Source organism: Bos indicus x Bos taurus, chromosome 10 (genome assembly GCF_003369695.1).
Source record: "Bos indicus x Bos taurus breed Angus x Brahman F1 hybrid chromosome 10, Bos_hybrid_MaternalHap_v2.0, whole genome shotgun sequence".
Classification (NCBI taxonomy): Eukaryota; Metazoa; Chordata; class Mammalia; order Artiodactyla; family Bovidae; genus Bos; species Bos indicus x Bos taurus.
The window spans coordinates 80,451,524-80,463,773 of NC_040085.1; the positions used below are offsets into that span (position 1 = coordinate 80,451,524).

Consider the following 12,250-nt stretch of genomic DNA (forward strand, 5'->3'; position numbering starts at 1 on the left):
TTGGAGTCTAGGGTGAGGGTAGGAGGGGACCGATGTGGCTGCAGAGGGCAGGAGGAGCAGCCCCCCCATCTGGGTGTCATCCTGGTTCAACTGATGTCTTAAACTTCCAGCGCTGAGCCTCTTTGTGTCTGCTGCTTGCGCGGCTTCCGTTGGCTTCCAACTTTATGTAGGATGAGGCCCTGCACAGAGGTGGAGGAGGGAGCCAGCTCTTGAGGGACAGAGGCTGTATCTCCCAGGTTCTGCCAGAACCCGGGGTTTGCTCTGGGAGAGGGGCCGGAGGCCCTGTGCGTCTGGCAGGGCCCAGGTTGCACACATCACCTTGGCAGTTTGTGGGCAAACCCTCTCAGCCGAGGGGAGGTTGCACTGCCAGCCACTTCCTCCAGTTCCTTCCCTCTGCCTGTCGTCACGGTTACCTCGGCCTTGTTGGGGGTGAGGTAGAGGTTGGGCGGAATCAACTTTGTCCGGGTTTCTATTTCCCCAGATGCGGGTCAGCCAGAGGAGCTGTCACTTCTGGTTCAGTTTCAAAGGAGGCCAAGGGGCTGGGAGGTGCTTGGGTGCGGCCGTGTTGACAGGGCACCTCTCCAGCCAGCCTCCCAGGCCGGGAGGGCGTGGGTCAGGGAGAAGCTCCAAGGTGGTGAACCAGGAGATGGGGCGGCCCCTGCCAGGGCCTATGCCGGGGGCCGTGGGTGCTGGTCTCCGGCTCACCCTTTGGTCCTGAGTTCCCGGAGCATGCCGGGAATGCAGGCAGGGAGGCTGTTTATTTTCCTGGCCTGCAGCCCTTTTGGGCCGAGACCTTGTTCCAGGCCTCAGGCTGCCAGAAGCACCCCCACTGGTTCCAGAAGTGAGAGGGTTGGCAGGCCCAGGCTGCCCGACGACTTCTCCAGTGGCCTCAGACTCTGGGCCACGTCCAGCCCGGCCGATCCTGTGGGTCGTCCAGAATCCCCTAGCAAGCAGTGGACCACGAGAGGCTTCATGTCCAAGTGATCCTGATGGGCTGGGGCTGTGGTCAAGATCAGGGTGGGTGAAGTCGGAGAAATCAGAGTGGGAAGCCTGACTCTATCATCTCCTTGCTGGAGGGGCTTGGGCAGACTGCGCAGGTGAACCTTAGTCTCACTGTCTGTGAAGTGGGGCAGTCAGAGAACTTCCTCATCAGACTGTGATGTGAGGATTATAGGACCTATGTTGAGAGCACTGAACAAAGAGGGCAACAGATGGCAGCTCTTGTTATTATTAATGATATTAAACAGTAATAGCCACAGCTCTGGAAGTCCATATTGGCGGGCAGTGAGCCTCTTCTCTCCCATTCAGTGGGCCCTATTTCACACATGATAAGATTCCTAGTGTGTGTGTGTGTGTGAAAGTCACTTAGTCATGTCCGACTGTTTGTGACGCCATGGACTGTACCCAGGCTCCTCTGTTTGCGGAGTTCTCCAGGCCAGAATACTGGCGTTGGTAGCCATTCCCTTCTCCAGGGGATCTTCCTAACCCAGGGATCGAACCCAGGTCTCTTGCATTGCAGGCTGATTCTTTACCAACTGAGCCACCAGGGAAGTAAGTCTAGAGATTCAGAAGCCTCCTATGTCTAGGTCCTGAGAAGGGCACTTTGGGGAGCCCCTGCAATCTTGGGGTGCAAGTGGGTATCCTGGAGAAAGAAAATGCAGAGGCAGCGTGCGTGTGTGACCAGTTGCTCAGCCGTGTCTGACTCTTTACCATGCCAGGGACTGCAGCCCACCAGGCTTCTCGGTCCATGAAATTTTCCAGGCAGGAATACTGGAGTGGGTTGCCATTTCCTTCTCCAGTGCATTGGCAGAGGGAAGGACGAACCTGGTGAGGGGTGGGAAGACTGCTCCATCATCAGGATAGAGCTGAGGGTTCGGAAGGACCTGAGAGGGAGGACAGGGAGTGAAAATGGGTGGAGCAGAAGGTAAAATCAACACTCATGCTCAAGGTGTTTTGAAAGGAAATGCCTGGGAACTGCTGGCCTGGAAAACAGTGCCCAGAGGCTCGGGCCAGGCCAGAGAACAGACCGCCTGTTGGGTGTCACCTCTGAGTGAGGCGATCGCCAGGCTCCAGGCCTCCTGAACTCTGGCAGAACCCATGTGGCCCTGCCCTCCTGGGATGCTGATTCCTCCCCGGGATGCCCACCTGCTTCGTGAGCATCCTTGGGACCAGCTGGGAACCACTGCATCCCACCTGCCGAGAGGCCAGTGGGCTGGCAGGGCTGCTCACTCATGGTTAGGTCATCCGTCTGTCCATCTATCTGAGTCTTGGGAGGGCAGCCAGCCGCCAGGCTTGCCTCAGTGTCTCATCTGTGGCTCTTTGCCCCCACAGCTAGACGAGGAAGAGGAGCGGAGGAAACGGCGTCGGGAGAAGAACAAAGTCGCGGCGGCCCGATGCCGGAACAAGAAGAAGGAGCGGACGGAATTTCTGCAGCGGGTGAGGCGAGCAGTGGCCACGGTGGGCCCCGGCCTTGTCCTTTAGAGGCTTGTGTGCTGGTAGCCCAGGAGACAGCATCCCGGGCCTGCGGAATCAATGCATGCTCACTGGCATCAGCCCGGGCGGCCACGACCCCTCTGTTCCTACCCTCCACTCCTATCCAGTGCCCCCTCCCTGAACTGAGATGACCCAGGGGGCAGCCTGATCGCAGGAAGGCCAGAGCCTATGGAAGGAGCCAAGTTCCCCGCCTCCAGCTGAGGTATAGATCCTCGGCGCTGAGGGCCCAGGTGGCCCAGGACAGGTACTCCCCATGCTGGTGCACCGAGGGCTCCCAAACTTGTCTGGCGTGGGTGCAGATGAAGTTGGTGATGGCTCCCTGCACGGGGGCAGTGCATGCAACCATGGGGCAGAAAAAAAACCCCTCCCTCAAGTGCAGAAAGCTCTTCTGGCCCTGACTCCCATCAGCCTGGACTCTGTCCCACCAAAGCTGACATCCCCCTACTCACCCCCAGCTCTTGGCTGCTGCCTCCAGGACCACAGAGGTCAGCTCTGCACACCGAGGCGAGTGGAAGGCTGCCTTGCCTCATGGCCCTCAGAGCACACCCCTGCCCTTTCATTTGGAATGTGTCAAACAGGCATTTGTTCCTTCTTCTGTCCCTTAGGATTTCCCTCCTATTTTTGTTTTTCAGAAATGGTTGATGACTTTGAAGGGACATGACCAAAATGCTAATTGGTCCCAGCCAGTGGTCTCCAGCCTCCCCACTCCCAATCTGTTGTTGGTTTCTAAATAACAATAGTGACAGTGCAGAAGAGTCATGTCCCAGGTCAGGCTGCCTTCTACAGTGAGCCGCAGTTAACAGTGGCTGCTGACGTTTGTGACGGAAAAGGCAGTGGCACCCCACTCCAGCACTCTTGCCTGGAAAATCCCATGGACGGAGGAGCCTGGTGGGCTGCAGTCCATGGGGTCGCTAAGAGCTGGACACGACTGAGTGACTTCACTTTCACTTTTCACTTTCATGCATTGGAGAAGGAAATGGCAACCCACTCCAGTGTTCTTGCCTGGAGAATCCCAGGGATGGGGGAGCCTGGTGGGCTGCTGTCTATGGGGTCGCGCAGAGTCGGACATGACTGAAGTGACTTAGCAGCAGCAGCAGCTGACATTTGTGAAGTGCGGCCCTGTGCGAGGCGCAGTGTGCGTTTTATTGCGTTACAGCTGTATGAGGTAGGGGCCTGCGTTATTCTCAGTCTGCTGATGGGGACACTAAGGAAGGCACGGGGGTTAAGTAACTTGCCCAGGTCACTCAGCAGTGACCTGGGAGAACTGAGATTCGGCCTGAGGCTAATTTCAGAGCACCTGTCTTCAGCACTCTGCCCTACTGGCTCTCATCCATTCATTCCTGGGTTTGCTCATTCGTTCTTTTGCTTGTTTATTGATGTGTGGACAAGCAGTGTCAAGCGTATACTGAGTGCCTGGTCCTGTGCTGGGTGTGCTGGGCACACACCACCCAGGACTAGTCCTGGTCCCTCCTGTGGGAGCTGGAGAGGCGAGGCCAGGTTGGCCTGGGTTTTCTCTGGAGGTCGATGGGTCTCTTCTCATTCTTGCAACAAACAGAGAACAAATCGGAGGTCACGGGTGTCAGTGCCTTGGGGCTGTGTGTGCACCTCCGGCTGTGAGCGTTTCAGCAGGGGAACAGTCAGTATAGGTGGGACTTAGACTCTGGAGCTGGAAGCCCCTCAGAAGGGATGGTGGACCGACACCAAGAAGGAAGGTTTCAAGAAATTTCTAAGACACGGGTCTCACATAAGCCTTTAAGATGGATGGAGTGTCACACACCTCATTTCCAGCCCTGAGAGCCTGCAGAGCTGGGCAGGGCACAGAGGGAACACTCATATTCCAACCCCGCCTTCCAGGGCCTGTCAGACAGCCAGCAGGCAAGGTGTGCCAAGTGAATGCACACCAGTGACACACTAGTGTCACCAACGGTCAGTGCCAGATGAGCGGGCAAGCTGCTCTGTGCATTCCAGTGACATGGTCTGAGCACCTACTGTGTGCCAGGCATTTCCTGGGTCCCGTTTATTCTCATTCCACTGAGCACCCTGCCGATCCCCCTTTTAGACACGTACCTGTAGCACAGAGAGGTCAAGTTCCTTGCCCGAGGTTACCACTGCCAGCGTGCAGTGGAGTCAGGGTTCATCCATCCGTTTGCTGACCCATCCATCCTTCCTCAGTGCCGAGTGAGTGCCCGCCGCACAGTGGGCCCGCAGGCCGTGGCTGCAGGGGTGGCAGGGGAAAAACAGGGATGGGATGTGTGCTGAACATGAGGTTGGGCGAGCCCGGGGCGGGGGGCGGGGGGGGCTGTGAGCACAGATGGGGGCGGGGAGGGGCGGCTGTCCAAGTCGAGACTGCAGAACGACTCCTGATGGGTACATAGACCAGGGGCGGGAGCCCACTTAGGGAGGGACAGTGCTGGAGGGGTCACCACCAACAGCCAAAGCACAGGCCAGAGGCTGAGGTGTCGTTTAAGGTTGCGGTGATGGGATTGAAAAGAACGCCGGTGTGGCTAGAGTGCAGGATCCACGGAGAGAAAGGGGCCCAGAGCCTTCACGTGTGAGGTGGTCCCTGTGCCGTCTTGTCCGGGGCAATCCCGCTTTAACTAAGCCTGTTGTCCTGGCCTGGTTATTAAGAGCACCCTCTTTCACTCTCATGCCCTGTCCCTTTAGGATGAAGGAGTGTGCAGTGCAGAGAGCCATGGGAGGGTTTCAGGAGGAGAGGGACACACCCTGTTGCTGTGGTTACAGCAAGGGGCGTGGACTGGCCCCCCCTCCCCCCCGCCCCCGCGCCCGAGTGGGCAGATCGGTTACATTGCTGTGTTATCCCCCAGGGAGGAGAAGGCAGCTGTTGACCAAGAGAAGTGCATGGCCTTGGGGTCTGGGAGGGGGGCCTGGACAGTTCTGTTGGGGCCCACGCCCAGCCCCTCACCATGCTCCCCTCCTCCCCTCTGACCATGGAGGCTGAGGCCACGTGTAAGGGTTAAGGCCCAAAGGCGGAGGCTGTGTGGACAGTCCGTGCCTGATGACATGAGGGATTCTCTTGTCGTTTATTTTTTAACATGTCAAATATATACAAGGCTCAGAGGTACAAAGGTGTATGTGTGTGTATGTGCACACACGCACACACACACACGTGCGTACACACATATGGGCTTCTCACGTAGCACTGGTGATAAAGAACCCTCCTGCCAACGCAGGAGACGTAAGAGACGCAGGTTGGCCCCTGGGTCAGGAAGATCCCCTGGAGGAGGGCACGGCAACCCACTCCAGTATTGTTGCCCGGAGAATCCCATGGACAGAGGCGCCTGGCAGGCTGCAGTCCAAGCATCGCACAGAGTTGATGTGACCGGAGCGGATGTGCACACGTGCACGCAAACACACGTATATGTACAATATCACAAGTCACCCTCCCATCCTTGACCCCTGGGGACTCATCCAGGCTAGGCTATTTCTGTGGCATCTCACATGTCATCTGCCTCGACCAGGCAAGGCCCTGAAGGAGGCAAGAGGCAGGCCTTTGGGTCAGATCCCTTGCCCTGCAGGTCCCAGGGCCACCTGAGCACCTCTGCTGTCCACGGGCAGGAGCAGTGGCTGCTGTGGGGCCGCCTCTGCAACTCCACTGGGCCGGACACGGTTCCCTGGGAGAGGGCAGCAGTTAACACCATCGCACGCTCCCCTGGTGCTCGTGGCTCTTCAAGGCCCCTCTCTCCTTGACGGCCACAGTGACTCTGGGAGGAGGCAAGGCAGCCATATCCACTTGCTCAGATTCTGAGACTCGGAGAGATTCACACAGTGGCCAAGTCAGGATGGGGACCCAGAGCTTCCTCCCCTGCCCGGCCCTCTACTCACCCTCCCCCTGAGGGTCTTGTTCACAGCAGCCTAGCTGGCAAGCGGCAGAGTCAAGATTTTAATTCAGGCAGGGCTTTGGGGCTCAGAAGTCTGCATCAGGCTATTTTTTTTTTTTACAGAAAAAAAACGTTGGGAAGTGGAGCTGTATTTTAAGTACATTAGGGTAACTTTGAAAAATAAGAGTCAGAGAATCTTCATGCTGAAAGTACCCTGGGCCAATCATATTTTCTGTGGGGGTGGGGGAACTGAGGCCCAGAGAAGGGAAATGACTTGGCCAAGGGCACACTGCTGGGACACCTCAGCCCCTCACCCTGTATTTTCTCTACTGCCTTCACTGACTGCCACAGAGGAGACAGAACCTCCTTCACATGCATTAATTCCATTCTGAAATGACAAATGGTTTCATTTTCTCCAAGGCAGTAAATATCTACCAGAGGCAAAACGATAAACAAAAATGCAAGCAGAGTTGTTCACTTCCTAATTAAGGTGTGAAGATCCTAGCCCATGTTGATTGAATTAATTAGGAAAACAGATTAGGTAATCGTTGTTCTAAAACCACAAACCACTTCTACAATCACGGCTAAAAAAAAGATTTTTCAAAACTCAGTTTATACTTACCCAGTAAATAAGTATGTAGCATCAACTAATAAAACAGAAGAAAATCAAACAACAGAGCAGCTAGTTACAGCCTGACAGTCAGACTGTCAAAGCGCAGGCTATTCCACGATGTACCCGTACATTTTCAAACCAGCAGAATGTCATGCCATTGCTATGATAAATGCATGGGGAAGCCAGTTAGGCACCCCACTTGGTCTTTTTGTGTGATACAGATGTGAGGTGGGTGTGATGTCTTCTCAAGGGTGAGGATGTGTGTGCAAGCCTGCCAGACCCTGCCCCTGGCATGTCCCATTCTAACTTCCATTTCCAGCACAACCCAGCCCTTCCTCGTCCTGCCCACTGCCCTCCAGAACTGCTGCCACCTCCCTGCTTCCTTGGACCCTCCCCCATGCTCACAGGCTGCTGTCTACCCACCGCCCACTCTGCAGACGCAGGCAGTCTCCCAGACCTGCCAAGTTTTCTTGGAAACGGCCTCCTCCTCTGCTTCTCCTCCTTTGCTTCTTCATCCCCGCTTGCTTGTGGCTTAAAGCAAAAATTCCTTAAGCCTCCCTAACCCTTGGTTTACAAAGTACCTTTCCCACTTGAAGTCATTTAATCCCCCACGATCATCGTTTTTTTTTTTTTTTTGCAGAGGAGATAACTGGGGTTCAGGGAAGTTAGGAAACTTGCTCTTGACTCTTCCAAACCCCGGGTCTGGCTCTAAACCCACCTTCCCAGCTTGGTGCCCTAATAGGTCCAAACGTGACGTGTGGCCATCCGGGAGGATTTTTAATCTCTTAAATGCGTCTGACGCGCTCCCGTGTCTGCATCCTGGTTCACTCAGAGCTTGCTTCTTGAAACATCTTCCCACTCTCCCACTGACTTTCTCTGCTCAACCAGAGTCAACCCATTTCTCCAAACCCAAGATCAGACCTGGTCATTCAGCCCACTCTCAGAAGGTCGTCTAGACCCTGGAGGGCTGATGGCACTTGATAAGCTCTGCCTGGCTGTCTGGATCCTTCTCCCCCTTGAGTGGAAGCTGCACACGATCCATGTTACGGGCTCATGGACCTCGGGGCCCCTTAGAGGGTTCACTGCACAAAGCAGGTTCTCTGCACTTGCTCCTGGGTGGGTGGATTGAACCGAGACTCCTAGAGGCAGCAGCTCAGAGGATTTGAAGTTGGAGCTTAAATTGTGTCTGGGGGGAACCAGACGGTCAGAGACATCCCATAGGCACCAGCTTGTAGACCCAGTGAGCAGGCAGCCCCTACCTGCCCCAGATTCATGGTTCCACATGGGGTCTCTCCTGCCCTCAGAGGCTGTCTGCTTGGGGTGTTAGGAGAACAGTGGACCAGCCTGGCTTCCCTGTCGCTCCTTGTCCCGCTAAATCCAAAACCACCCTAGCTGGCTTTCGGTATTTTCCCCCCCTGAGCATTTTTTCCTTCTTTGAGGCTTTTCTCCCTCAGCGTCTTGTCCCGAGGACTGCACATCTCAGCAGTTGTGAGTCCCCAGGCGCTGTGCTGCTTCCACAGATATGAGTACAAGGAACAGCTCAGTCAGCCTGGCTGGTGTGGGGAAGACAGCAGCCCTGAGGCCAGAGGGCCTGGGGATCTCTCAGCCCCGGCAGGGAGGGGCCACTCAGCCCATCACAACCACAGCCCATTCTTTGTCTGATGCGGGTTGCCTGGGCCTGGCAATGGACCGGATGCTCCTTGTGCGCTAAAGGATGTCTAGGAGCATCCCTGATCCCTACCCTCTGAATTCCAAGGGCACCCACCCTCCCCAGTTGTGACAACACGAAATGTCTCCAGACACTGTCAAATGTCTCCTGGGAGGCAAAATCGCTTCTAGCTGGGAATGACTGGTCTCAACCTTTGCCAACCTTTGGGTGAATTCCAACCTCCACACTGGTTATATGTTTTTAGATAGAGTCCAGGAAATACCAATTCAGGCGCTTCCGTATTTTACTGTGTTGACTCCCGAGCATTGAACTGGTGTGCCCATCACCTCTCCACATCACAAACTTGTAAGTAAGTAAGTGAAAGTCGCACAGTTGTATCCGACTCTTTGCAACCCCATGGACTGTACAGTGGGAGAAGGCAATGGCACCCCACTCCAGTACTCTTGCTTGGAAAATCCCATGGATGGAGGAGCCTGGTAGGCTGGGGTCCATGGGGTCGAGAAGAGTCAGACATGACTGAGTGACTTCACTTTCATTTTTCACTTTCACACATTGGAGAAGGAAATGGCAACCCACTCCAGTGTTCTTGCCTGGAGAATCCCAGGGACGGGGGAGCCTGGTGGGCTGCCGTCTTGGAGTCGCACAGAGTCGGACACGACTGAAGCAACTTAGCAGCAGCAGCAGCAGCAGCAGGACTGTACAGTCCATGGAATTCTCCAGGCCAGAATACTGGAGTGGGTAGCCTTTCCCTTCTCCAGGGGATCTTCCCAACCCAGGGATCGAACCCAGGTCTTCCGCATTGCAGGCGGATTCTTTACCAGCTGAGGCACAAGGGAAGCCCAAGAATACTGGAGTGGGTAGTCTATCCCTTCTTTAGTGGATCTTACCAACCCAGGAATTGAACCAGGGTCTCCTGCATTGCAGGCAGATAGATTCTTTACCAACTGAGCTCTCAGGGAAGCCCCATGAGCAAGAAAACTCCCCATAAATCAAGTCAACATCCTTTCCTCACCCTGGAGCCTCTCCAACTGAACTGGAAGTTCTCTGGAAATCTCACTTGGGGTTATTTAAAACCACATTTTGGATCCAGAAGGGTGACTATTGATTGCCTCCCAGTGGGCAAAGATTCTAGCTAACAGGGTATAAGGAAGAGACTCCTTAAATAATCATAGACCGATAACCAGGAAGCACATGTTTTAGGAGAAATTACGTGACCACACTGGGCTTGTGGATGCCACAGGCCAATATATCCCCAACATGCATTTATCACACATAAAGCACTTTCTGTGGCACTGCCATCGTGGGCCACCTCTAACCCCTCTGTGGACCCTCCACGCATCTGCTCTGGATCCACTTGGCCTCCATTCTTCTCCCACCCTTTGTTTCTTGTGCAAAGGTCCTGAGGCAGAAGAGTGTTTGCTATATTTGAGCAACAGCAAGGAAGCCCCTGGGCTTCCCCAGTGGCTCAGTGGTCAAGAATCCACCTGCCAGTGCAGGAGATGGGTTCAGTCCCTGGGTCAGGAAGATCCCCTGGAGAAGGAAATGGCAACCCACTCCAGTATTCTTGCCTGGAGAATTCTACGGACAGAGGAGCCTGGCAGGCTACAGTCCATGGGGTCACAGAGAGTCAGATACGACTGAAGCAGCTAAACAACACCAGCAACACAAAGGAAGCCACTGTGGCTGGAGTGGATTGAGTAGGGGAGGAGAGGGGAACATGAGCCAGGCTGGCCCCAGGATATACCCTAGATTCATCCCACTAACAACACAGGCCAGTGTCTGGTATGACGGGCAGGACCTGAACAAAATCAGTTACTCCAGGGGACTCTGTAGCAGATTCTGTGCTTCTCCAGGGGGAAACTGACAGAAAATAGACAAAGGCCAGCCTGGAGCGCCCTGTGACTACCTAGGTGGAGAGCTTCTCCTTGGAGCTGGTCCCCACTGAAAGCTTAAAGCCTCATCTCTGTTTTTGCATGCAGGAATCTGAGCGGCTGGAACTCATGAACGCTGAGCTGAAGACCCAGATCGAGGAGCTAAAGCAGGAGCGACAGCAGCTCATCTTGATGTTGAACCGGCATCGTCCCACCTGTATCGTTCGGACCGACAGCGTCAAGACACCTGAGTCAGAAGGCAACCCTCTGCTTGAGCAGCTTGAGAAGAAGTGACCGTGGGCTGGGAGGAGGAGGACAAAGGAAGAATGAGGAGTAGGAGATGGCAAGAGGGAGGAAGAGGAGGAGGGCACCAGAGGGCTCTTCTTTGGTGTGTGAAAAACTTTACACCAGAGGCTCAGCACAGCCAGTAATTGGCCGGGCCTTTTTTTTTTTTTTTTTTTGTGAAACTCAGATCAGCCACACAAGGGGAAGAGCCGGCTGATGAAACCCAGAAGGACCAAGCGCTGAGACCAAAGTAGACTCGAGGGTGGGGCTGTCCCGCTGGGGCCCAGCTCCAGAGAGACAGGACAGAGGCACCTGGGGCTGGAAAGCAGCCTCAGGCACTTCTCTGGGCTCTCCACCAGGGTACCCACTCCAGGGACCTCCGAGCAGCCAGGAAAAGCCATGAGTTGCAACCAAACACGCGGCTGAGGATCGAACTGAGTGACACGGCCATCTGCCTGACGACCCTGATGCAAGGCTGGAGAGAGAGGGTCGAGATGCGGGGCCCAGCGGGGCCCTGCTGGGGAGCGGCAGCTGGGTGCACCCTGGCCGGCCCTGCTGGAGTTTGCTGTGGGCACGAGGCGCAGGCGCCCTTCCAAAGCACATACTCACTGAATGTTTACAGACTGGCTGTCCTGGCAGGGCTTTCAACTGCACATGTTTTTTATACTTTCTTTTTTTTTTTTTTTTTAATATTTTTTACAAAAAAAAAAAGATTTTATACAAGCAATATATATATGGATTTCTATAATCACTCGATGTGATACAGTATAAATATGCTATGGTTTGTTTGTTACGAACAAATATCCAGCAGTTATGGTCATTGTGTGTAACTTCTAAGTACTGTAGTCTCTGGGTGTTAGGGGGTGGCCGGGGAGGGGGTGGGGTGTGTTTCCATCCTGGTAAACCCTTCATAGTACTCAGTCCTGTATCACTCAGTAAACGTTACTCTTACTTACCCGGCCACCTCTTGTAGTGTCTGCCTGGGGAATGGGGGTACAGGGAACACTTGGTCACCTGTGGTGTGTAGTGTTAGAGAATGTTTGGAGCATCTATCATGGGCCCTTGGTTTTCACAACAACCCTTCCCAGGTAAGTCTTTATATGCCCATTTTACAGATGAGGAAGTCGAGGCTCAGAGAAGTTATTATATATATATACACAGTACTTCATGTATTCACTCAACACACGTTTCCTAAGTGCCAGCCGGGAGTGTGCCAGGTACTCTCACAAGGCGCTGAGTAGTCGCTGGGCCCTGCATTTATGGAGCTGACGGTCATGAGCTAAATCTTGTATGTGCTCCATATACCGTTCATTTTCACAACAGCCTTGACAGGGAGCAGCAATGGTCCCAATTGGTAGATGAGGAATTCGAGGCCCAGGGAGTTTAAAACTTGCCCTGCTGAGGACTTAACAGAGTAACTAGCATATATAGTCTCATTCACTTCTCTCAAAACATGAAATAGGCATCGTTGCCCTTCATT

The 12,250-nt window shown here is 54.4% G+C and overlaps 1 protein-coding gene across 3 annotated transcripts in view; it reads left to right on the top strand.

Annotated features, from left to right (window-relative positions):
• The window catches only part of JDP2 (Jun dimerization protein 2), a 45,388-nt gene extending 33,657 nt beyond the window's left edge, over positions 1–11,731 (top strand). For all 3 annotated transcript variants that reach the window (XM_027552470.1, XM_027552468.1, XM_027552469.1), the window contains exons 3-4: positions 2,332–2,436; positions 10,594–11,731. In XM_027552470.1, the coding sequence (XP_027408271.1) occupies positions 2,332–2,436; positions 10,594–10,779 (291 nt within the window). In that variant the 3' untranslated portion in view covers positions 10,780–11,731. The remainder of the gene's footprint in view (positions 1–2,331; positions 2,437–10,593) is intronic.
• The last annotated feature ends 519 nt before the right edge of the window (positions 11,732–12,250 follow it).